A 25705-nucleotide genomic window follows, 5' to 3' on the forward strand; every position below is an offset into this window, starting at 1 on the left:
AGGTGACTGAGCAGATGCTGGAGCAAGGAATCTGTCTCATGTTGTGGTTTGATTTTGGTTTGCGCTCTGTAGAAACGCTTGACTGCTGTCGCAGTGGGGCTGTGACATTATCCCAGCAGATAGGTCGCGTTGCTTCACGCGACAGGGATGCTTGCTCTGGAAGAAGTGGAAGCTGCTCTGCTGTAGCTTTGTTTCTGGCTCTTTGAGAAGAGGATAATCAGTGAAGGATTGCAATCTTTTTCTTGCAGTAATCCATGCTGAAGAGGCTCCATTCATACAGATGAACCAAGGGTTGAGGCAGCACTTTAAACCCAGATAGTCGGTCGGCTAACTGCCCAGCAGGATGCCATCAACCAGCCGAGCGGGCAGCCTGAAGGACCCAGAAATTGCAGAGCTCTTCTTCAAAGAAGATCCAGAAAAGCTCTTCACAGATCTCCGAGAGATTGGCCATGGAAGCTTCGGAGCAGTTTATTTTGTAAGTAGCTCTGTGATTTGTGAATTTTAGCTGTGTCTCTTTTTACCTTAAACTGTGGGCATAGACTTTTTTGAACGTATTGAAGAAAAGAAACTACTATGAATTTTTTTTATATGCTGTTCGGGGCAGAGATGTTTTCTCGTGTGTCTGTACAGTCTCAATCCGTTCACAGACTCGCGGTATCTGTAAGGTGTTTGCATACAAACTGAAAAGGAAAACTGGAAATGTGGCCCTTGCCCAGTGCTTTTAGGTACATCGTTATGCTGCAAGGGGGGGTTTATCTGCAAATTAAAACATGGACTTCTGCTCCACCGATTCTGACTGGCAATGCAGTTCTCTTGGTCTGATCATCTCCTTATCGCGTCCTGTCCCCTGAGAGAAATTGAGTTCTCTCTCCCTTTGTGCATACCCCCAGGCTCCCTTAAAGCCATTCTTTGTGTTTGACACCTGAACGATGGTGCTTTTGTTATCATTTGTCCTGTCACATCATTCCCTACTGCAGGCAAGAATCCCAGTATTCATCTGCATAAAACTTTCTTGACGCAAACGTCTGGACAGCAGAATTTTTCCCAGGCTGCTTGCATAGCTCAACCGGAGGTGGGATGTCTCACGGTAACCTCATTTGCAGGTTGCTGTATGTTAACCAAAGTGCATACTGTGAGACCTTCATTAAAAAACCATTTTCCTCAGAAAACCTTTTCACTTTTATAATTATAGGAGGTGTGGCCAAACCTGCCAATTTTCCTTCAGAAAACCATTTGTGTCAGTATTTTATGAGATGCCTATTCATTGTTAATAATTGAAGCAGACCATGTTGGGAACCTTCCAGCACAAATTTAATGCAGCACAGATGAACTAATTAGGAAAAGCTTCTTAATTTTGTTCCCAGGTTAAAACTATGAGCCGCCACTGTCTGGGAACAGATCTGGGGGAGGAAGTGTTTTCTAACGAAACAGTACTCACCTGCAGCCTTCGCTTCATCTCATTTACTCACTTCGGTTAAAGAGTGGATATAGAAGGAGGGAACTGACGAATCTGTCTTCCTGCTATGTGGAAGTGTTATTGAAGTTTTTCAGGAATGCTGTATCTTCTAGAGGCGTGCATGACCCGCACGGGTATGGAAAACCAGCATACGCAGCCCGAGGTAACCTGCAAGCTGTATGCTAACAGCATTCCCAGACATCAGCAAGAAGCTGCCCTGCCCTCCTGGCACTGGTAGACTGCCTGAACTTTGTAGTTGTGGTACGGGCTGATTGCCCATTGCTCCTTCTGCAGGGAGATTGAAAGTAAGAGGTCGTTAATTTCTAGGCCCTTCTTTCTCTTTTTTTTCCCCCGATTTTAGACTACCAATTCATTATAGGGTGGTATTTATTCACTAAAGAGCGCCATTACTTGACAGTGTTTGGATTGTGCTGCTTTGACAGAAAGTACGTCTAATTTGGCACTTGCAAAAAGACAAGTGTAAGCAGTGCATCGCACTACTCCAACCCATTTGGGGGCTCTGTTTTTTTCAAGTAAGAGAGAATTTCCAAGAAAGAAGATATGCTGTTTCTATTTCTGCGTTACGAACCTTTAACCTGGAAGTTCTGTGTTGTGTTATGGTACCTTTTTACTAGTAGCAGGTCTAAGACCTTGAATCTGAAACCGTTTCATGTAATGTACTCGATCCCTCAAACAGAAGCGCAAAAGATGAGAAAGACATTGTAGAGGGAGAAATTTAGTGTAAATTAAATAAGCATAAAGAACTAAGGTAGAGGAGTGTATATCTTGGGTCCTTTATTCCTCTGTAAAGCTAGGGAAAAAACTTCTCTTCAGTTTCTTTAACAAGATTTTGATTCTGCTAATGCAAACATTAAACTTTCTCTAATCAATGTAATATTGGATTGTAGTTAACTGCTTAAAAGCATATTACCAAAGCTGATGACATACTCCACCTTTTCTTTGCTCGTGCTTTGCTTGTATCACTGCTGAAGTTACTCTGGTCACCAGATGTTGATCCTTTGTATGGAGTTGTCGGAGGAAAGCAGGATATGTGCGCATAAATGTCTGCCATAAACCAGGCCTTGTTCGTTTGGATTGTTTAAGTTAGCTGGCTTTGTAACATCTTCATGACTTTTCTCAGGGAAACTGTCTTTTATCAATTATTCAAGATCACAAGGAACTAAAAAAGCAAATTAAACTCCATGGTTGTAACGTTCATGGGGTGTCAGCCGTGATGGTCCTCGCTCAGCCCCACCGCAGCAGCGAGGACTGCAGGTGTTCGGCAAACGTGAGCAGGGGTTGCTTGGTTGGGTTTTCGAATACATAGCACCTCCACCACCAGTCTGCTTTCATTGCATGCAGCCTGGACCAAAAATGTTGATGATAAATTGATGTGGGAGTAATTAACAAGTAGAAAAATGCATATAATCCTGAAATCTCCCCCTGCTTTTTTTAAAATGCAGTTTAGTCTTTCGTTGTTAGTTGTACCTACCTTTCTTTCCTTGTAGCGGTGATCCCGAGAAGGGGTGATATATTTATCTTGCGTAATAACTGGCTAAGAGCGTTCACTCTTGTCTCTTTCTTTGTTACATCCTGCAGTGGCAGAAAGTTTTGTTTTGTTTTTTTTTTCCCCCTTTCATAATTGACATGAATTTTGCTGGTTCACCTCATGGTTTTAGTTTCTTACAAACTGCAAGTCTGGCACCTCTGAATCATTTTGGTATTATCCTTACCCTACTCCCTGCTCTGCAGTGTAATAATAGCTTTCACTTGACACAAGGAATCTACTACACTGGAACACTGCAGATGGAGCAGAAGAATAACCCACTCTCTTTTGTTAGAGCTGTGTTCCTTCTGCTCTACTCTAGTATTTTGCTTGCCTGTTTTATTGCCGTTTTTCACTGATTTGAATGTTTCAGAGATTGTCTCTAATTAGTAAAGATCGAGGAGGTAGAATTTTATTCTTCCTTTTTTGTCGCAAAAAACCAAAAATGGTCATATCCCTCCCCAACCTTAGAGGTACTGTAATATCAGTGAGACAGTAGGAAGGATCCTCTCAAACAGAAAGAAAACTAAAAATAGTATTGGTTCAAGCTTATCATAACTGGTTGAAATAAAAGACTGATAGGGAATTCTGGGAATCTCTTTAATGAACGGCAGAATTAAAACATGACTGAAAAACCTTTTTACAAAAAGCAGAGTCCTGGTACTTCATTAATCCATGTTCTGATAGGCTGTGCTTGATAGTACAAATGTATTAAAAATCAGCATTTTCATCAGTCATCAGTGAATGCTGTGGTGCACATTATTTTGATTTATATCGTTTGGCTTCGTATCCAAGTTGATTATTCTTATCAGAGAGACTCAGAGGTCTTTTCCTCCACCACCCTCCCCTGCCGCTGAAATCCTTAACGGGGGAGCGGCTGGGGTCTTGCCTGGAGCCATCCTTCCTGCGAGGGGGAGCAGCGCTGCCTCTTCTCCTGCCAGGGTGAATGAGCCATTGCTTTGGTGCTAAATTACCCAAAACTTCTTGTCTGCTCTTATCTTGGATGGTTGCTGTCTGAAGTCAGGAAGTCTGCCTTTGAAGTGTGAAAAACCGTGTACGTTTATTGTGCGGTGTAAATAATAATATTATTGGGCTGAGAAAGTGAAAGTCAGAATGGGAATCTGGGATGGGTCGCTGAGGTCGCTGCTGCCGTCTCTCTATCATCTGCCTGCCTTTAAGACACAATAGCCAATTTGTGGGAGCAGTGGGGAGAAAGCTGCCGGTGTCTGGATCTGCTGGGCATCCTGTGACATCTTTGCTTGTGTTTGGGGTGGAACAAGAGGGCCGAGCCTTGCTTCTGTTTGGTCTGGAAAGGACCTGGGCAGGGAGAGAAGCTGATTTAGGGAAAATCCATTCTACTCGAATCAGAGCTGCTTTTATAAGCTATGATTTTTAGTTTAGAAGTGACAGTACTCGACTCCTGCAGAGACTTGCTGGATGGTGAGCACGGAAAATTGTCGTACCCTGTCTCACAAACAGGAGGTGATCTTTAACTCTGGAAGGAAATTTCTAATAGATGCAGCAGCCACCCCCCTTGGAAGCTATTTTAGTTTAACTCTCTGCAAAAGTTAACTAATGGATAAAGATTTTTCATTGCTTCGTTGTGAGTATGTTTGGTTTACATCTTACGGGAAATCACGATCTGAAGAAACTGACGCATCATGTTTTCATGTTACAGGCACGTGATGTGCGCACCAATGAAGTGGTGGCCATCAAGAAAATGTCGTATAGTGGGAAGCAGTCCAATGAGGTATGTAGAACATGTTGCTTATTAAATCTAGACTATTGCAAATACTTATTATATGGGGTGATTTTAATTAGCTTGGATTACAACAAGAGAGATCTTTCCTATAACTGTAAAGATGAATGAGGATACTGTGTAAACAAAAGAAATTAGTTTACTGTTCATAGTGTATTTCTGCCTAATCTGCTCCTGGAAAAGATGGGTAGGACTCACTGCTTGCAGACACAAAGGGCTCTTTTATGGAACCACATAAACGTGTAGAAAGCAAAAAAGAAAATTAAAAATGGTAGTTTTTTATGTTAGTATGTCTTGTTGCCCTTAAACACTCCATTTTAAATACCTTTTAAAATAACCATGTTGCTTACTGGACAAAGGAATAATAGCAATGGATGCAGTAGTGAAAGATTCAGAGGGAATCTTGCTTGTGCAAAGTAGTAAGGCAGAATGCATCCTTCCCTGGAATGACTGTGCTGATGAGGAGCTAAAACAAAAGGAAAACAGCAGTGAATGAATGAGGGTGAAAATCTGAACAGCAGCGTAATTACGGAAGAACTGCCAGAGCTAGGGATTAAGGCAGTCTTTGCAGAGGGGTTTGTAAAAGTAGGCCTCTGAGATTTCAACGTTAAGTGTTTTCATGGCCACCCCAGATGTGTGTTTTTTCCCTAGGATGCTTAACAGAGATAATTGATTTTATACTTGTAATTTTTAAGTGCTAATACAGATTCTTGAAAAGCCCAACATGACGTGAACAGCTGATTTGGTATTATTTCTGGTAAATGATATCTATCAAATCATGGCATGATTTTTCAACAGAAGTATTTATTGTAACCATGTTGCTCAAGGCATTTATGGTTCCCTCCCTCCATTCTCTGTATTCCAGTCCTAGAAGCAGTCTTGCTCTGATGAGTTTGACTAACAACTCATTGCTTTCTGTGCCTGCCTTTTGTGTATTGATCATCTGCGCTACCAGGAGCTGAACTATTCCTTCCTTCCTCTGTGTGTGTATGTATCTGTGTAGGAGGTAGAGGTGGCAGTGTCTCTCCAGCAGTCGTAAATTCTAGCTTCATAGTTAAATTTGCTATGCGTGTCTCTATTTTGTCACTGCGGTGACTTGTTTAACTGTGTACTGATGAAAGAATAATTTGTACTTACTACTTGTCCTACTGTTTTAATTACTGTGAGCTATAAATACTCTATTCACATGAATGAAACAAACTGTGCAGGCTTCAGAAATAGCTTTTGTTTGTCTTCAATGCGTATGTTTCTTTATTTTGAAGAAAGTAATAAGACCAGGATTAAAACACTTTCTATTTTACTTCTATATTTATTTGTTTTGTTCAGAAGTTTGCTAGAGTTATGATCTAGCCTATGTAAAGAAAATTGATTAAGGGCATTCTGGTATTGTTTGTATTTACTTTGGTTTCATAAGAAGATTTTATCATTGGTGGCAACAATTAATCTCTAAAATAAGGGCATATTTAGAATAAGTTAAAAACTTATGAAATATGTAGTACTGTGCTCTTAATGTGATCTCGGAGCTTTTTTTTACGCAGGAAATCACGAATGCGTCTTGACTGATCTATCACCTCTCTCTTCCCAATATAGAAGTTTAGTGTGGTGCTTTCTTGGTGTGGCTTTTATTGCTTAGTACCGCAAAGCCTTTGAGGCTGAAGGTAAAAGGCAACTAAGTCGTTCTTTTACTGGAACAAGGATGTCAGTGAGAGAGCTTATGTTAGTATAGCTGCACTAATGTCGTTCTCGTGAAGTCTCTGGTGTTGAGAAATGCTTAGTCAATAAGCTGCCTCGGTTGTGGCTACCACGTTCCCTGGTTTCATTTGTTTCTCTAACCGTAAAATTTTTCTTGAGGAGGATTTGGTTTTTTTACATGTTTTCCAAAGCATTTGGGTATATGGGACCTCTGTCCATCTGTGAATCCTAGCCACATACATAGACCTGAAGAAGTGTGTGCTGAGAGATTAACAGGACCTAGAAAACAGCTTTTGAACCTTTTGGTGTTGGGTGAGGTTTCTCTACTTCTGATTAACTTCAGAACTGATACTCTTTCTCGAAAACATTTTCAGTGTCAACACTGCCGTGTTGACGTCTGCCTGCTTAAATGGTTTCAGCCACTGCATTTGTTTTTGAAAAAATCTTTTCCGGGAGTCGTAGTTTTGCTGTTGCACTTACAAGCTTTTGCCTTTCTTGCCAGAGGAGGTGTGGATGTGCAGCAAATGGGAGCACTTGGTGATGTCCTCCGAGGGGAGTAGCGGCAGTGCCTAGGCACACACTGGAAAATAACATTTTGGCCTCTTCTCTACTTCGAAGTTGCACTGGCAGAGCTCCCCTTATTATAAACCTGCATTTTGTTTTATCTGTTTATACTTTTACTCCTGCAGAACCATTCCCTTATCTAGTAGGTAACTCATTTTAAATAGGTCCTTGTAAAAACTAAACTGGTAACGGAGAAACATTATCAAGAATGTAGTCAGATATTTGGCAGCTGATAAATGGACCCTCATCCAGTGTAATACAGTTACTAGTAGGAGTAGGTCTTTCTATCTAGAAGAGTTAAGTGAGAGACAGCTGATCCTGCCAAAGGACACTTATCGTCCACATCTCTTTCAGGTTGGGATGTATGTTTGATTTGACAACAGAAATGGTAACCCTTAAAAAAAGGATTGCTTCTTTTTTGAGGACTTTCTCAGATATTACGTGTTTACCAGTATGCATCCTATGCATACAGATAAATACTAAGTATTACGTTGATGAGAGATCCTTAGACTCTTCCCATACAGCCTAAGCAATCAACTTCTTATTTTGTAGATCTTTTGAGGACTTAAGCTGTGGACATCATGGTGTTGATGTAAATTTATTTTGGTTTGGAACCTTCAGATGGTTTTGCCTCTTAAAATAATTAAATTACCTACTAACTTACCTTTTTTTTTTTTGGTTGTTGTTAACAGTTTTGTAAGTCTTTCTATTCCTTTTATTTTCTACAGAAATGGCAGGATATTATTAAGGAAGTCAAGTTCCTCCAAAGAATAAAACACCCTAACAGTATAGAATACAAAGGCTGCTATTTGCGGGAGCATACAGCATGGGTAAGCATCTGCTGCACTCTGCACTTCTCTTGCCTTGGTTGAGGGCGCTTTAAAATATCTCCAGCTGGCTTTCGAGAGGCACCTGAACATTTGCATGGCACAGACTCAGATGGGAGTAGCCAAGGCCCTTACAGATGCTCAGCAAAACTGACTGTAGTTTTTGGAAACCAGATTTGGGGAAATTTTCCCTTTCATTTGCAGAGTAAGGTGATTGTGCTGCTGTTCTAGTATATTTAGCTTAATGGATGGGTATTTAAAATAAATAACAATGGGGGGACGGGCACACCCACCAAATTTATCCATCACTTTTCTTGCTGTAAGGAAAGGTGAGAATTTCAGTTGTACCGACTGGAAGGCAAGTATGGCAACTTTATTAGATACTTGCAGGTCATTTAACGGCGTGTTTCGTATGCCACGGAGTATTAATGGTTCGGTACTTTACAGGTTGACTGAATATGTTCCAGAAGCAAGTGTTCAGTTGTATTTTAATGAAATAGATTAGAATCTCTACTGATAATTGTAATTAAAGTATATTTTGAGCAGCTAATATTTCTGCTATTTAACTAAATTCTTCTGTTGTATATTGTTTACTTCTGTTGTCATTTGTGTGTGTGTGTTTAGGTGACAAAACCAAGTAGCTGGCTTTATCTCTGGCTGTCATCTCCTACCCGGTTTCATACATTTGATTGAAACAAACAAAAAACCCCAACCCTCCCCCGCCCCCAACCTATATTTGGTTTATTTGAGTTTGTTTGCATAAAAATGTGTGTGTAGGAATAGATGCAATCAGCTATGCAGAAGCAGCATTTTGTCAAATGAAAAGTGTGATGCAGCACCTCTCATTGACAAAATTTTTGTAGTACAATATACTAAAGAAATTGTATTGTTGAACTAATAGTCTAAATTGTAAGTACTGTTCATGTATTAGCTTCAGTAAATCTGTAGGACAAAGTTTTAGTTTCTTTTTTTTGAAATCTGACTGGGACAAAATCTTAAGTAAATCCCTAAATAGCCCTTTAATACCCTGATAAGCTTAGGTGCAATTTAGCATTCCTGTTAAGTACGTGCATATAAAATAAGATATGTAATACAATACATAACTGGTTATGAATATGCTTTTGCCTTCCTTACAAGTTGTGTTGCTTGGATCTTAGGCAGGGGGGCCATGCTAATTCCAGTTAGAGCTGTCCTTGTGGGAGGGGTCAGAGTGACCGTGCTAGGATGGGGCTTATGTTCCAAGCAATACTTGTTTTGTTTCTCCATAGAAATCTAGAAAAGATGCATTTACTATTAGAGATTTTCTAACAACTACTTTGATTTCTTCCCGTACAGCTTGTTATGGAATATTGTTTAGGATCAGCATCAGACTTACTAGAAGGTATGTCACGCACGTTTATTTGATTGAAAGTCAGAGGTATGGTACAGAAGTAGGAGGTTACAGCATCACAGAATTGTCCTTGAGTACATAGTTTTATTTGGGCCCAGAGTATGTGTGAACAGTTGCAGTTTTTCAAATTCTTGCATGGCTGTAATTGTTTTTCTGTAGAATATCGGCTTTCCTAGGTGCCTCGTTTCTCGTTGGTCCATATTATTTTTAAGTTGTCAGTGAGCTATTTATTGTCTTCTGAGTTTTAGGTTCTCCTGTCATGACAGTTGAAGATTTATTTCTGAAAACCCTTGCTGTTGATCCTGATGCTTACTAACAACTGTAGGCCTATTGACTAAAATAGCACTGCAGCAGTATTAGGGTTTTGCTTGATGAGGTCTTTTGTTAAACGGTCGTTTTTCTATCAGGCTTCTTGAAGTGAACTTTCTTTGAAGATATATGTGTGGCCAGTAAGTTGTTCCTCTCCTTTCCTTGCCGGAAGCATTTCAGGACAAAAGGCTGAGCTGCTGGAGAGTCATCTGTATTGCTACAGTTTTATTTATTCATGTGTGAATTGTCATAAAGTTCTAGGGTTTGGGATTTAGCTTCATTAATGGAAAATTGAATATTGAGACTCAAATAGGTACTTGGGAGAATGGTCACAGAACCGACAGGGATGTAGTTTATGGTTGCAAAGTAGTCTCTTTTTGATAGTAAATAGCTGCTGGTTTACAGTTAGAAGATTACATCTGGTTATAGAATGTACTCTACGCTGTGAACTATTTTTACGCTTGCTTCTCATACTGAACCTAGTAAAAATGAAGTTTTAGTATTTTCTCTCTGTTTACATTGTTAACAGTACTCACTTGCATGCTGTAAACTGCATTGTTTTCTTTAATATTGAATTTCAAATAAATTCTTTCCTTAAGTTCATAAAAAGCCATTGCAAGAAGTGGAAATAGCAGCAATTACCCATGGTGCTCTCCAGGGATTAGCATACTTGCATTCTCACAATATGATCCATAGGTAAGTGGTTATATTTCTGTTGTCTCACACACTTACAGGTAATTTACCTCGTTGATTGTATCCCCTTCGTCCCAAACGTAATACTTGTAAGCAGAGATTTTCTTTTTGCAGTGTCCGTACGCTCCCAAACTAGTGATTTATAGTAGTCAAATACTAGCAAGCTATGTATCTGTATGTATGCGCTGTCTCTTACAGCTGGTGTTCATAATTTCTGCAGAATCGCTTTGAATCTGCTAAGCTTTTCGATACTTGATACGATGCTGTTTTTTCCCTGAAGCAGCGAATAGCAAGGCAGGCTGAGTTCACCTAAGTAGCTGGTAGCAACCGCAAGGCAAAGATTGCTGGGGCGGGGGGGAGCGCTAATACTTGAAAAATTAGTTTTACATGAACACACGTGTTCAGAAGCACACAGTAAGTATGGGATGCAAATGTTCTTTGTGTTTGAAGTACCTGCTGCATTTTAGTAGCATAAAGGAGTTTTGAATAGTTACATTATTAGGACTTATAAAGGACATAGTTGGTTCAGAAGGTTTTGCTGAACTGTATATGAAGCTTATCCAGGTGTGCCATTTTAAGTTGATATTTAAGACAAACTAGATTCCGAGATCAAGGGCCATGTTAAGCAATTAACCTAAAGAGTAAAGATTTTTTTTTATTTGGAGGAAATGTGGGTATTCTGCAGCTTGGGCATGTGAATACTGGTGTGTTTTGTAGTCTGTCATATAGAAGGTTTTCTTTTTTGGAGAGAAATAATACTGACATTTGTATTCTATAACCAGAGATATCAAGGCAGGAAACATCCTGCTGACAGAGCCAGGACAGGTGAAACTTGCTGACTTTGGGTCTGCTTCCATAGCATCTCCTGCCAACTCATTTGTGGGGACGCCATATTGGTAAGCCAAGAATTTTACGCATATCTGGCTTTATGAATTAAAAGGATCGTTTATTAGGTATTTAATATACTTGGGCTTTATTGGAGCTAGCTTTGCAATCTTCTGGTTGTGGTAGTGATAAAATGTACTTTGCAAAAAAGGATTAAATAGTAATTAGGCTCTGACTTGAAGAAATTGTGAATCCTTGTATTTGTAGTTCATAAAAAGTAACAAAAATATTTTATTGTTCTACTTACCCTGACTTTAAGTGGTAGAGGTGGGATTGAATCATCTGTAATATATTTTAATCACTCCCCCCAGTGGTTTTAACAATTCGTATGTTCTCACCGCGTCTGGTTGTTGAAATAACTGAAGTGTTTTTTCTTTCATAGGAAAGGCCAGGTTCATTGAACAAAACCCTTTGCAGATCCCTTGTATGCTTTTGATCTCTTACACCTAATCTGTGGTGTTTACACAACTGCATGCTATAACTATTTCACCAGAGTTGGCCAGCCAGCTAAACTATTGGAAACGTGGGAGGGCGAGAAGGTGGTGATACTTATAAATGCAGAGCTGGGCAAAGCACAGGAGACCATTGCGCAGCCTCTGCGTAGGCTTGTACTGGTGTGGGTGCCTGGTCTTTGTCCCCAGTATCCCATGTTCATGCCTGATACCTTGGGGAATGATTTGTTTACGGTAGCTGAAATCAGTGAAACAGCCCTGTTTCATTGAAATAGTGATGATGATAATGTGTTCCATTGCACACAATTTTATAAGCACCGATTTCCTATTTTAGGATGGCCCCAGAAGTGATTTTAGCCATGGATGAAGGGCAGTATGATGGCAAGGTAGATGTTTGGTCTCTTGGAATTACCTGTATTGAGTTAGGTAAGTTATTTTCTTTGAAAAATTATAAAATGTAGTTACTTAATACCTAGAACTTATTCAGCTGAATCACAGTGCAGAAGATCTGTGCTTCCTTCCTTGTCCTGGTTTCTCTGGGACTTGAGTTTTGGAGGAAAGAGCTAAATGTGCTCTCTAGAATTCAAGACCAAGTCTCCAGTTTGATGTTTATTGAACTGATATTTTCATTACCTGAAGAAAAAGAGTTATTTAGACAAAGAAAATAGCCAAGCTGTATCACTAAAGGTGTTCACATTCTGTGGGAGAGGCAGTTAACTTTTGAACTGAAAAACAGTCTATTTGCTGAACAGCTGTAGAAATGAACCATTAAAAGTACCACTGCGAAAATATGTTTAATGATATAAGTTGCTCTTGTTTGCATGAAAATTTAAGATACATTAACAAGTCCTGCAATAATGAAGTTTTGGGTAAGTGGACAGCTTCAAAGCTATATTCAGTGTATGTTGTCACTTGTGAATAGATTTGGCTGGAAAATCTCTTTCTTTTTTTTTTTTAAAGAAAAAGATATGGAATAATCCAGTTTTGAAGTGGTGACCTATAAATCAAACCCAAAAGAAATGATGGCACTGCCATTACAACAGACTCCTTAAAGCAGAACGTCAATTTAAAAGGACTATGTTCCTATGGCATTCTATTTAAATTTAACGTGTAGCATTTTCTTGGAACAAAAATGCACTCGCTGAAGCACAACACAACACACAGCACTACTCAGATTTCAGTCAGGGTCCAGCTCTCTAGAAGCACTTAGCTGTAAGTTTTTCTTGGGATGGTGAGGGTCAGTGGTGTTCGTTACACCTGAGGCTGTCCTGCCATCCCCGTCAGATCTCGTTGCCCGCACTCCAAACCGACCTCGGTGGAGGAGCAGCCCGACCAGGCAGCGAGAGCTCTCAGGAACACACTAATCCATGCGAACTGCACAGTTTAGCTAAAAATGCTGTCTGGCATTCCAAACTGTCAACTTCATTTTCTTCCAGGACGTGAAATAGATTCTTTCTTCAGAGCAGAGATGATTTTTTTTTTTTTTTTTTGGTTGCCAATATAAAGCAAGTTGAAGGGGTGTGACTGTCATGACAGAATCCTGCTCCGAGTGGAGTAAGGAGACTTGGCTGGCTGCGGCGCTCCAGGAATGCAGTGAGCTCATGGCCACCACACCCCCGGGTGCCTTCCCGCACGCTGCCTTTTTGCAATATGAAGCGTTAGGCTTCATCTACGGCTTTTAGCCTGGTGGGAGGTGAGACTAGGTCAGGACGGTAGAGCGTTGTAGGCTGGGTCGGTGTGGTTATCTCATTTGTGTTGGTTTGAATAAGCATGGGAAGCAGGCAGAAAAATGAGACATCTAGTAGTCTTCTCAAACTATTACTTAGGCTTAGAAATGGCCTCATTGAGGGCTCGGTTTCACTGTTTCCTAAGGATTTTTATTTTATTTGGGTGAGTTAAGAGAAAAAAGAGAGAATAGTTAGTTTAAATACTTTAAGGGGTCAGTTAAAATAGTTTAATGGATAATCAGTATGATCCTCCATAGCAGCAACTGGTTCTCTGACAGATTAGAGAAGGTAAAGCGCTACATTTGAGGAAAGGCTTAACTCCTCAATTTACCCATTCTGAGGAATTTGTAGGGCTTAGGTCCGTCCTCTGATAGCAATGAGTGAACGGTGATCTCTGATACATAGCTAACTGCTATTATTCGACTCGAAATTAAAAAGCAGAATAAGAAAACTGGCATTATTTTTCCCTTGTTTGTTTTTTTCAGGAAGGAAAGTTTTCTGTTACATTTTTCACTAGTGTAGGAACGTCCTCGTGGCCTGACCAGCTTCTCTGGAATGTTTATGGCGAGGCTGAGCTTCATAGGTTTGCCCCATAAACATTCTGATGAAGCTTCAATTTTGTTGTTACAGTGAGATCATCTCCTTCCTCATTAAGCTTTCATGCTGTGTCAGTCTATAAGAGTAACACAAGCTTGAAAGAGAGAGAAGAGCCAAAGAGAATGCAAGTCTCAAAATAGTATAAAGAGTTGGCCTGTTACTGACTTCCTGCCCATGTGCTTAGTCAGTTAAGTGTGATCGGATGGTTCTTGTAACCAGCTTTTTCTTCATCACTGCTGTCCTGCTAGAATTAAATATTTGTAGCTTTTTAGCAACTCTAGCTTCAGAAAAAAAAAAAGGGGAGGGGGGTGAAACCACAAATGCTTAGTGGCTAAACACCGAGTATAGAGCTTACTGTTAACTTACTCCTATTTTAGTACATTAAAATGAGTCAGAGAACTCAACTATGATAAACCACGTAATTTAAAAGCTTGAGAGGACAAGGCATTTGATCTTCAAAGCGCTTTCATCTTCTGCAATGGTATAGGACATATGCCAACATATCTGTCTGATTGCAGGGTAGGGTTGGTTTGGGGTTCCGCGTTCAGGCAATAGTGATTCTGCTGATGTGGTTTTCTTTTTAAAGGGATGTAAACTAACAAAGAGCAAAAACATGAGACTATCTCCCTATATAAAAATTATTTTCTTTTGTGTGTAGCGGAAAGGAAGCCTCCTTTGTTTAATATGAACGCAATGAGTGCCTTATATCACATAGCGCAGAATGAATCCCCTACACTACAGTCTAATGAATGGTGAGTATTACGGAGGGAGGAATGTTGTAGGGAATTGCTGTAAATGGAGTGCTTTGTCATGCTGAGTTCTTGAAATGGCTGGATTCCTGTTGGGAGGATGTGAGCTGGAAGGTTCTTATTAGGTTCACTATACATTTTATGTACAAAATTGACCAATTACTAAATATGCATTTTAGACTCGAGAATGTAATAGAAACAGGACATGCTGCTGGAAGAACATAAGATCCTGTAAAAAATTCAGTTCATGGGTCAGTAAACTTTTGAAGGTCCCAGGCTAGCCAAAAATGTGGGGTTTAGTGTTTTTTAATCACAAACCACACTGTCAATTCCTAAGTCTTGTTTTGCTGAAGTATTGCTGTGCAAAATGAAGACGCTGCTTGTGTGCGGCAAGTGTCTGTGGCATAAACTTCAGAAGTTTAAATAATATAAAGCACAGTAGTAATATGTTGTGCCTCCCAGCCTCAACAACTGTGTCTTGAAACAGCAAACACAGTAAACTAATTGCAAAAGTTAAAAAATCCCTAACTATGTTTTTCAGAGCCATAGTCCTAGGCCTCTAAAAAAGTACATTGTGCCATGTTTTTGTAAATTTTTTTCTACTTTTGAGACTATCTGGTTAGGCTATTTCACACCCTGGTGCTTGACAAAACATTCAACTCATTTTACGCATTTTTCTGACCAAAAAATGCAATGATTTAATTTACTGAAACATTGCAGTAGCAAAAAAAAAACCATTACATGATGGGAGGGGAGGAGCGGTGGGGGAGGAAAGAAAGAAAACCTGTACAACTGATGTGCAGCTGTTTTCAGGGTATAATCCTGCCCTTCTGAAAAGCTGTGCTCAGGGAAAGAAAGGGCAAAATACAGAATTTTAGCTTACAGAGGGAGAGATGTTACTAAGCAAATCATGATCTTAAGTCTTACTTTTGGCAGATTGCACAATAGCGTAGAAGTTGCGTCTGAGGGGCCAAAGGCATTTCAGGAATTGGGTGTTAATACAGTTTGCGGATGAAACACCGGCGCACAGAGGTGAAACAGGGCAGGGGCTCTGATTAGACCTTGAAGAGTTTGTGCAATATAGAATTTGACAGGATTGATGCTCCCACTGAGATACGTGGGTGTCCGCCTTCACACGGAACTTCCCTTCCTCTTCAATTGCCCCATATTTTTGCGTTCTTAAGCTGAAACATTTTGTCTGGAAGCTGAGGTTAAAGGGATCTGCCCGCTAATAGCGGTGGGCTTTGGCTTGACTAGGGACGTTAGAGGCTGTACTATGAAGTACTGGGTCTCTGTGGTTTCTCCCCACTCTTTCTACTAGCAGTGCCCCAATGTGAATGTCTTGCTTCCTTAATGAGCTTTGAAAATTAAACTGGGGAGTTAACTCAGGTGTTTGTTTGGTTTTTTCTCTTTCCTTGCCACAGGTCTGATTATTTTCGAAACTTCGTAGATTCTTGCCTCCAGAAAATTCCTCAAGACAGGCCTACATCAGAGGAGCTTCTGAAGGTTGGCTTGCTTGTCCTTTTTGTTTTCCACATGGTATTAGAAATGGGCTGTGCCCTGTGACACTCTTCTGTCTCACCTACCCTGCTAGGTTACGGTTAACGATGCTCTCTCTGCCCATTATCCCTAACGCCTTTGAGCTGAGGGTGCTGTGGAGTGTACCGAGGTGGTGGTCCCAGCTGTACCGCCCCTTTGCAGTGTCTCGGGCAGTTCCCCAGGTGACTCTCCAAGCCAGCCTTGTTCTCAACATAAAAGGACGCCCCAGCAAGTGACACTAGATGACCATCAACTTGTCGAGAGTTTCAGTTTCTCAAGCTCAGTCTATCCTTCCAGTGATTATAATTAATCCTGACAGAGCTGCCATGCATTAGTTAACAAATACCTTTCATTACTTCCCTCTTTATTCTATGCTATATATACCCCTAAAGGCTTTTTATCCTCTCCCATCACCTATGTACTTTACACATAAAACTGAAATGCGCTGTTCTAATAGTATCCCTGGGGGAAAGGGGGCAGAGGAAAGCAAGTTTTCTTCCCCATGCTTTTCCTTGACATGAATAAGCCTCAGCCATCTGCAGGTTTTCTCCTGCTTTATTTCTTAGCCTTTTTTTTTTTTCTTCATTTGTGCTCCTGTATGCTGCAGATACTTGATTTTCCTTGCTCTAGTCTGGAAACAAAGCCAATGTGGTAGATTGTTGCAAAAAGCTGACGTGTTCCTAAGCGAATGTAACTCACATAGAAGTTAGGTGTTAGAGCTGCTTTATTTTAAGTCTGACTTTGATGGATTTCCTTTGTGGCATCAGGTGGCATTCAGAATTTTGCTAACTTGTCATTCTCTTTACAGTGCTCGTGACATTATTTTTGGGGATTTTTATCCCAGCCATGTTTCTGCTAAACAGCAGTTTTCCAAAATTTTACATTGCAGGGAAATGGATGCTATTTATGAAGGTTTTACCATCACCTTTTTGCATGTTTTTACTGAAATGGTTCTGAGGACTTTTGCCTCTTTAAAAACTGTGTATTCAGAAAGTAAATGCAATTATCCAGTAAAGGTTTCAGTGTGGGTGTGTAGTCCTGCCATTTCAGAATTCTGCAGATTGGTTTTATTTTGAGCAACGCACTGCAATTAAAGAGAACATTGATGGAAATTAAACGTTTGTGAATGTATTCCTTCCTTATCTATAGTCTGAAACAGCTGCATGCCACTTAACAGGGACAGGTAGGGAATGTGACATGTTGGAAATGGCAATGCAGTTCTCCAAAGGAACAAAATGAAACTAGAGGTGGTGTTAATAATGACTCATGCTTGCACAGCACATTTCATCTGGAGACTGCAAAAGCTGCTTCTGACATACATAGACAGGACTTGTTTTACCTATTGGCAAAATGTAGCCACCTTTGCAGTGAAATGCAGTGAATATTTAAAAAAAAAAAAAAAAAAAAGAGCATAACATGGCTAAGGCTGGGCTTGAACGTTCACATCCTATTTTATGACTCAGAGCTGTATGCCAAATATTTGATTCTCAAGCTTTTCTAAACAAGGAAAAGGGCTTTATAGTGAGAGTTAGCTGATGAGTTAATTAACATTTGGTTAGAGATACTTAACCAGTCTAACACCTTTAGCATTTATATGTTATTTGCTGCTCTTCCCCCTGTAAAGCACAAGTAGATAACGTCTCTAAATACCCCAGCATCCAAAGAAGTCTAGGTTTAAACTGAGCCTGTTTTCATGGTACATGAAATACCGTTTCTGGGGTTTTTTTACATCTTTACTTTTTGGTGGATGTCTTCCATCAGAAAGCAATCATTCTGAAATCTCTCTGGATCATGAAGTCTCAAAACAGTGCCAGTGTAAGCTGTGAAGGCATTCTCCTCCTGTGCAGGGAAGAGGGCGAACAAACCCAACTAGAGCTCATAATTTTATCCTCAAAGCATGTGCGCTGGAGGCATTAGAGGTCACTCACCTATTTGTGTGTTCTGCAGCACATGTTTGTTCTTCGGGAGCGGCCCGAAACAGTGTTAATAGACTTGATTCAGAGAACAAAGGATGCAGTGAGAGAACTGGACAACCTGCAGTATCGTAAAATGAAGAAGCTCCTCTTCCAGGAGGCACACAATGGCCCTGCAGTCGAAACACAGGAGGAGGAGGAGGTGAGAGAAACTTTGGATTTCATCACTGAACCAGAAAATGGTGCTGTCATTTAAATAACCACAACTCAGATATTGTTAAAACGAATGGAGGCTGTTTACACACCTGGCTGTAAACTCTGTCTTCCTTTCTGTGCTTGGAATAAAGCTACCTCAAGGCACAAACAAGGACAAACAGGGTAGATGCCTAGTGCTGGCAAGAAGCTGTGCCATGTGTTCATGCTTGAACAGTTAGCTTCCAGTTCTGTAAATCCTAGCTTGCTTTGCCTGTTTATAAGGCTTCATGAGGAGTCTTTCAGCAACCGCAGTTAACCTCTATTTTGACCATATGTACAAGGCCCTTGACAGTCTTCCAGTTTTGTCTGGAGAATGTTATTCTGAGTCTAAGACATAGATATTTATAATTGGTTTAAACAAAAAAAAAAAAAAAAAAGAAAAAAAAGTCATCACGGAAATTATCTTTTTTGGGTTGCATGCTGCAATCACCATGCAGAAATCGAGACTCTCTGGATTGCAGTTCTCTCATGTACCCAAAGGAACTGTGCGAGGTGCAGGGTCCCAGCTGAGCACTTAGATGATGCTGGTGTCAGAACAGTTTCTGGTGACACGCTGTTGCTGATACATGATAGAGTTCAGCTTGTTAACGGGCTCGCTGTTGAAAAGAATCTGACATCAGCCAGTTAATCTTGACAAGGTTGATTCTTTCTCTCCCCAGCATCCGACAAGAGAAACGTTTCATGGCAATGCCTGGAGGGTGGGAACTGCCATGACGTGGCAGGTAGATGCCTTTAGAAAGGAATGGAATGAACATTTCATTTGGTAATGTCCATAGATACAGCTGTAATGGATTTGGATTTTCTTAATAATTCGTTTCTCCTAGGAACAAGATCATGGTGTCGGCAGGACAGGAACAGTGAATAGCGTCGGAAGTAATCAGTCCATTCCTAGTATGTCTATCAGTGCCAGTAGCCAAAGCAGTAGTGTTAACAGTCTTCCAGATGCCTCGGATGATAAGAGCGAGCTGGATATGATGGAGGGGGACCACACCGTGATGTCAAATAGCTCTGTCATTCATTTAAAGCCGGTAAGCATTGGATTTTTACTGGCTAACTTTGAAGATGTAAAATGGGAGAGGATTTGGCTGGCAGAATGACAAAAACTCGAGTGCTTCCTATCCTAAATCATTATCTGCAGGTTCTAATATTGTGTCCCAGTATATTAATGTGTGCTGGAAACTTTGGAAGGTTGCTGTAAAAATTGTTTATTTCTGTTGATTCACTGAAAATTATTTTACTAATTGCATTGTTTCAAAACCAGTTTGCTTTACCATGAGAAGCTGGAACGGCAGCTTGTGAATAGGGTTATTTAGTGAATGCCCTTAAGTTACAGAGCACTGCTTCATGGGACAAAAGGATGTGAGAGTTCCCCTTTTTTACCTCCTAGTTAGTGAATTCTTCAATATGAGACCCTCAGTAGTAATTGAAATCTGCTCCTGAAGCACCCAGCTTCCCAGCACTTGATTCAAATATTTGGTTAATGAACAAAGATGCACAGAAAAAGAAAGGCAGCACTCTGGCCATGGCAAGCTGTGAAACCACTTCGCCTGCTTTACCTCTGCACGATAAACTGGGGAGCGTCCCTCTGAACCGTGCTGCTCTTGCTGCGGAGGGGTTATCCCACCTTTTCTCAAACCAGTAACGCTTCCCTAGCTAATGACAGGTGTGGTTAGAATGTTTTGTTCTTTGCCCAGATACACAACAAAGATGCAGATATTTCCTCAGGGAGTTAATTAGTATATCATATCTAACTACTAATCGCTCTGTGATGAATGACAAACTCAAAATAAGAATGTGGAATACACCATGACAAATTTTAAAATTTGCTTTGAGGTATTTCTGTAGTGGGTGTAATGGAAATCTTCATCTGTCTTTCAGGGTTACAAAGTTGTTTGTTTTTTTTTTTCTTTCAGACTTGATATAATCTACTTTATAGCTTTTATGTTTTGTTGAAGTAAACTGTTTAACTCAGTTTTCAGTTTTCCATTTATTTTTCTCATTTTCAGTTTTAATTAGTAATTTTCCTCCTAGTAATAAAAACGCACAATGAAACTTCCAAAAGCAAGGATAGCAGATCAGAGCTCTTGTTGCAGTATATTCCTTCATCCAGCATCTTGGCAGGAGGATCTTTCAGGGCTGCTGAATGTAAAAATGGTTTTTCTTCCGTTTCAATCTCTTTTGAACCAGACCAAAATAAAAACCTTTAGTAACACAGATTCTCTTTATTCTCTCACATTAATATTTGCTGATAAGGAGGAAGAAAACTACAGAGAGGAATCAGATCCTCGAACAAGAGCATCAGAACCCCAGTCTCCTCCCCAAGTATCTCGCCACAAGTCTCATTATCGCAATCGAGAGCACTTTGCTACTATACGCACAGCATCGCTGGTACGTTAAGGTTTTTATTTTGATGAAGTTGTATAGGGAGGGATGCCTTTGAACATAAGGCTATGCAACTACTTAGAGCTGTTAGGATTTCATCAGAATATGAGCTATCCTCGTTAACTGAGATATTATCACTGAAATATTTTAATGTAAGTTAATAAAAGCTTAAATGCGACACCTGGGCAAATGTAATTTGTGTATATTAGATATTTTCAAAACCAATATGCCTAGCAGAATGCAGGAAACTGCTTATAATAATAAGCTGGCTTTTCTTTTCATATGCATATTATGTATATTTGTGTGTGTATATATGCACACTCACTACAGTGGGCTAAAAAGACATTATTTAGTACCAGCTTTATAACAATTGTACAGTTTTTCTGCTGGAGCCCTTGTGAGCTTATCTTCCGCAGCAGAATTTAGTTTTTAATCTGCTCTGATGCCATTAGGATGTGTGCTTTTCTTTACAACAAAATCATATTTCTTTACTGAACAGTTTTCTTTTGTGGTTTGAGGACTGCTGAAAAGCAGATTAAGAAGCATTAACTTACTTTTGGCCCGATGTGGTTACCTTCCTAGGTGACAAGGCAAATGCAGGAACATGAACAAGACTCTGAACTCCGAGAGCAGATGTCTGGCTATAAACGTATGAGACGGCAACACCAGAAGCAACTGATGGCATTAGAGAATAAACTGAAGGCAGAGATGGACGAGCATCGCCTCAGGTTGGACAAAGATCTTGAAACACAGCGTAACAATTTTGCTGCAGAAATGGAAAAGCTAATTAAAAAGCACCAAGCAGCCATGGAAAAAGAGGTAGGAGATTACAGTTTAGCAGACCAGTCTCTATTTGTTAATTACATTGAATTGTCCACTTCCCCTCACTGATGAAGACATGACATTGTAGTCTCTTACATGTCTGTTTTCAGGAGCCAAGCAAATTGCTAATTAGAAAAAGGCTAATACGTCACCTCCTTACACTAAGGGGTTTATGTAACTAGAGGAAAGGTATGTCCTTCCTCACAGTGCGTTATACTAAACGTTAGTATACTGACCCCAGAAAAAATACCACAAGGGTTTTCCTTTCTTTTGCCACGTATGTGCTGTCAATAACTGACTGCCATCAAGTGTTACGGAGGCAGATCAGCCTGCAGAGAAACGTGCCAGCTACGCTTAAATGTTCACCATCCAGTTGCTTATGGATATGGGGGTTTTTATGCTTTTAAATAATTGATAATGAAGTGGTGCCGCCTACGGCAATTATTATTGATTCTTTGTTCATCTTGGATCTCTCGGTGGAGAGCTAAGGCTATAGTTTATCATAAGGTGTTGACTTTGTTAGACAAGACTAACTGAGCAATAGGGCTGAGGAAATGAGGCGCTGAAAAAGGACTGCTGCTGGGTGCGTTGATGTGGGGGTGAAATGAGAAGCGGGTGAGGGCAAGCCCCCGAGACTTGCGCTTACTCAGTCATGGTGAGTATCGTGGTGACTGTACCACGAGTTCTTGGTCTTGGGGCTGAAATGGAACATCAGCTGTGAGTCCCGAAGGATTAAACTGATTTGCTGCTGGATTTGCTGTAGGCTAAAGTGATGGCCAATGAAGAAAAGAAATTTCAACAGCATATTCAGGCCCAACAGAAAAAAGAATTGAACAGTTTCCTGGAGTCCCAGAAGAGAGAATATAAACTCCGTAAAGAGCAGCTGAAAGAGGTAACTCATCTGTAATGAGAAATGTGAATGTAGCACAGTGTAAGATACAGCGTGAGAGCAGTGAATATTCAGAAATAGAAGTGCCACTGTGCGCAAGAGATCTTCCGCTGGATTGCAGCAAGTTCTGCATTTCATGAGCAGAGTCCTGTATGTACTGTATTTGTTTCATGTCTTTGACATTAGAGTAAGAGAGTTTATTTATATATTGGCACCTATATGTTTATCTTGTGAAGGTACCAACTTCTCCATTGTTTAATATTACTTTTTAGCCAGAAACGTGCAGAATTGGCAATCCTAAGGAATGAAGAAAGATAGTTTAAGAAAGGTCATGAGCATTTTTCTTGTACCTTGTTGCTGCAGATATTGACCATGCACTGAGCAGTTAGTGAAGTTTCTTATCACTTAAATGATATTTCTGTAGCAGCAACAAGAAAACAGAGCAGGAAAGATGACCTGCAGGTTTCTTTTTTTAATGAAACTATCTGTAAAACACTTTAATTTTAATGGAGAAAGCTGTGTAATAGTTTAATAATCACTGTATTGTAGTGAAAATCATGACCTTTGTGAAATGCAGAGAAACTGTAGAATCAAACTTCCTGATTCTTTTTGTGGAGTGGCTGAAACCGTAAGCCCTATAAATAATTTTTTTGAAAGAACCATTTAGTGCTCAACCATCAGCTTGTTTGACGCAACTTTGGAAGTTGCTCCAAAGGGGAATATTCCCAAACATAGAAATTTCCCAGGAGAAAAAAAGGCTAAAGAGCAGCAGAGCCTAGAAAGATCTAAGAAAAACTATAGTAGCGTGGGCTCTTTATAATAACATAGAATCTTTTTCTAAGTGGGCAGTAGATCACAGAGCACCAAGAAACACTGATGAAATACAGAGGAGTTCTGTCTCGTACTTAAATTGAAATCTGTCACTAGTTGCTCTGTGGGCATCTCTAGTATGCAGTTCAAGCAAGCAGAGTCTTTTGCCAAAGGTGCTTCAAGCTATATATTGAATTTAATACAAATGTGGAAACTGTGGCCTTATGTTTCACCTGTGAACTTTATATTGTTTTTGTAAGTTACGGAGTCTCAGTGAGCAGCCCTGCCTTGATGAGTTACTTATAAAACATGTACATGTTCTGCTCAAGCACGACACAAATTTTTTGATGTGCTTCATGTGGCTGGAGTTTTGTATGAACATTTGTAAATGAGATAGGATAACAATGCTTGACAGGATAACAATGCTTTCTTTCTCTTCTCAGCCCTTGGGAGCCTGTAAAAACATTTGTAAGGCAGTATGGCGGGACCTCCAAGTGTCTTTGTTTTCAGTGGCAAACCATCATTTTTATGTTTTGAGCTAATACATATGTCTGGAAACTGTGGACAGGAACCAGCATTTTGATGGGTTAAAATGGCCAACGCAAAAAAAAGTTGTCATTAAATGTGCTCCACTGTGAGTTGTCTCCTGGTGTTCCCTCTGATAGGTGATGTGTTTTTGCAGAGGCTGGGATGGTACCAGCCATGAGAAGACAAGGTGGTATGGCTTTGTCTGAAACGGAGTTTATTAGTCAAATCTGTCCGGTTGTTCAGGGCCAAGGAGCTTAATGTGACTATTCCACAGTTAATTACCTTGCTGTTATTAGGAGCTGAATGAAAACCAGAGCACTCCAAAGAAGGAGAAGCAGGAGTGGCTCTCCAAGCAGAAGGAGAACATCCAGCATTTCCAGGCAGAGGAAGAAGCCAACTTACTGAGGCGTCAGAGGCAGTACTTGGAGCTGGAGTGTCGCCGCTTTAAGAGACGGATGCTCCTTGGCCGCCATAATCTGGAGCAGGACCTGGTTCGGGAGGTAAGAGAACAAGCAGAGATGAGACCTGGAACCACCTGTGTGAAATGTGGTCATTTCAGTCAGTCTCACTGAAGTGGTAATTACCACATCTGAAGTTTTTTGGTAAACTAATGGTTCGATATGTTTTGCAATGCCATCTGGTAATCCCTGTGGCATTTAGGGGATCATGCGGAATCAAATGTTCATATTAGTGCCCTATTGTGGGAGAATTGTTAGATCCAAAAAGTCAACAGACACAACAATTACAGTCCTTTCTAGAAAATGCTTACTGTGAATCCTGTTAAGCATCTAGAACAGGAAGAAGAAAAGTGAAATGAGGAAGGCAAAATTACCGGTGGTGGTGCTGTCTGCTTCTGATAAGGTGTAGAAACTCTGTGCTCTGTCCTCAAATGTCTTGGAAAGAGAGAAATGCCCTTGTGAACAAGGTGAAATGTCAGGCTGTGAATGGAAATCCAAGTAAGTACAAAGAATCTAATAATTCCCTCTGTCCTCCTGTTAGGAGTTAAACAAAAGGCAGACGCAGAAGGACCTGGAGCACGCCATGCTGCTGCGTCAGCACGAGTCCATGCAGGAGCTGGAGTTCCGCCATCTCAGTACCATCCAGAAGATGCGCTGTGAGCTGATCCGGCTCCAGCACCAGACCGAGCTCACCAACCAGCTGGAATACAACAAGCGCCGGGAGCGGGAGCTGAGGCGTAAGCACGTCATGGAGGTCCGGCAGCAGCCCAAGAGCCTGAAGGTACTAAGTGATGTAGGAGCTCTGGACACGAGCTGCTGGTGGTGGTGGAAAAGTGGTACATTACGGCTCAGTTCTCATTTGCAGTGTGTGCAGGTCCAAGGTATTTTGAAGCTTGTTAATTTTAAGAGGTGTCTCATTCTGTAATGAATAACGTTTTTAAAAAGTGTCATATTTGTTGAGTTGTGTAACGGCCAGGGTGCATCTGCGGCCCTACGGGCACCATACGTATGAACCATAGCAATGGTGATCAGGGTTGCAGCGTATTGTAGGCAGGCCACAGCAGCACTATTCCCTCATTTTGTTTGAAAAGCTGTTGTTCTCGGCGGTATGCCTTCCTTTTTGTGGTAGTTTAAAACGCATTTAATCTTTGCAGTGCCCTTTTTTGCCCTCTTCTTCCTCCTACACCGTTTTCTGATCCTCTTCTCCCCCCATATGCAAGAAGGAAATCTATTTTTCTGTAATGAAGCAGTCATTTAAAAAAAAAAAAAAAAAAAAAAAAGCTTTGCATTGCTCTGTGCATCAAAATGAACTGCACTATGGGTCTTGGCTAGCACACCTTGTTATTGTTTTTATATTAAGGCTGGTATGCTAGCAAGTGTGGGGGGAAGAGAGAGACCAGCCAGCTGCGGTGTCCTCAGGACGCTCCTAGCACTGACCTCTGCTGTGCTGTGCTCTCATGGGT

General features: G+C 40.5%; 1 protein-coding gene across 2 annotated transcripts in view; it reads left to right on the plus strand.

The window, feature by feature from the left end:
- Positions 1–25705, plus strand: part of TAOK1 (TAO kinase 1) — a 73910-nt gene that overhangs the window by 30558 nt on the left and 17647 nt on the right. For both annotated transcript variants that reach the window (XM_082328214.1, XM_082328215.1), the window contains exons 2-17: positions 249–475; positions 4681–4752; positions 7746–7847; positions 9180–9225; positions 10143–10239; positions 11019–11132; positions 11908–11999; positions 14556–14649; positions 16071–16152; positions 18133–18300; positions 19178–19381; positions 20607–20741; positions 21318–21554; positions 22321–22449; positions 24081–24284; positions 24784–25023. In XM_082328214.1, coding sequence (XP_082184340.1) covers positions 344–475; positions 4681–4752; positions 7746–7847; positions 9180–9225; positions 10143–10239; positions 11019–11132; positions 11908–11999; positions 14556–14649; positions 16071–16152; positions 18133–18300; positions 19178–19381; positions 20607–20741; positions 21318–21554; positions 22321–22449; positions 24081–24284; positions 24784–25023 — 2148 coding nt within the window. In that variant the 5' untranslated portion in view covers positions 249–343. The remainder of the gene's footprint in view (positions 1–248; positions 476–4680; positions 4753–7745; positions 7848–9179; positions 9226–10142; positions 10240–11018; positions 11133–11907; positions 12000–14555; positions 14650–16070; positions 16153–18132; positions 18301–19177; positions 19382–20606; positions 20742–21317; positions 21555–22320; positions 22450–24080; positions 24285–24783; positions 25024–25705) is intronic.

The sequence above is a fragment of the Platalea leucorodia genome (assembly GCF_965183815.1).
Source record: "Platalea leucorodia genome assembly, chromosome: 16".
Classification (NCBI taxonomy): domain Eukaryota; kingdom Metazoa; phylum Chordata; class Aves; order Pelecaniformes; family Threskiornithidae; genus Platalea; species Platalea leucorodia.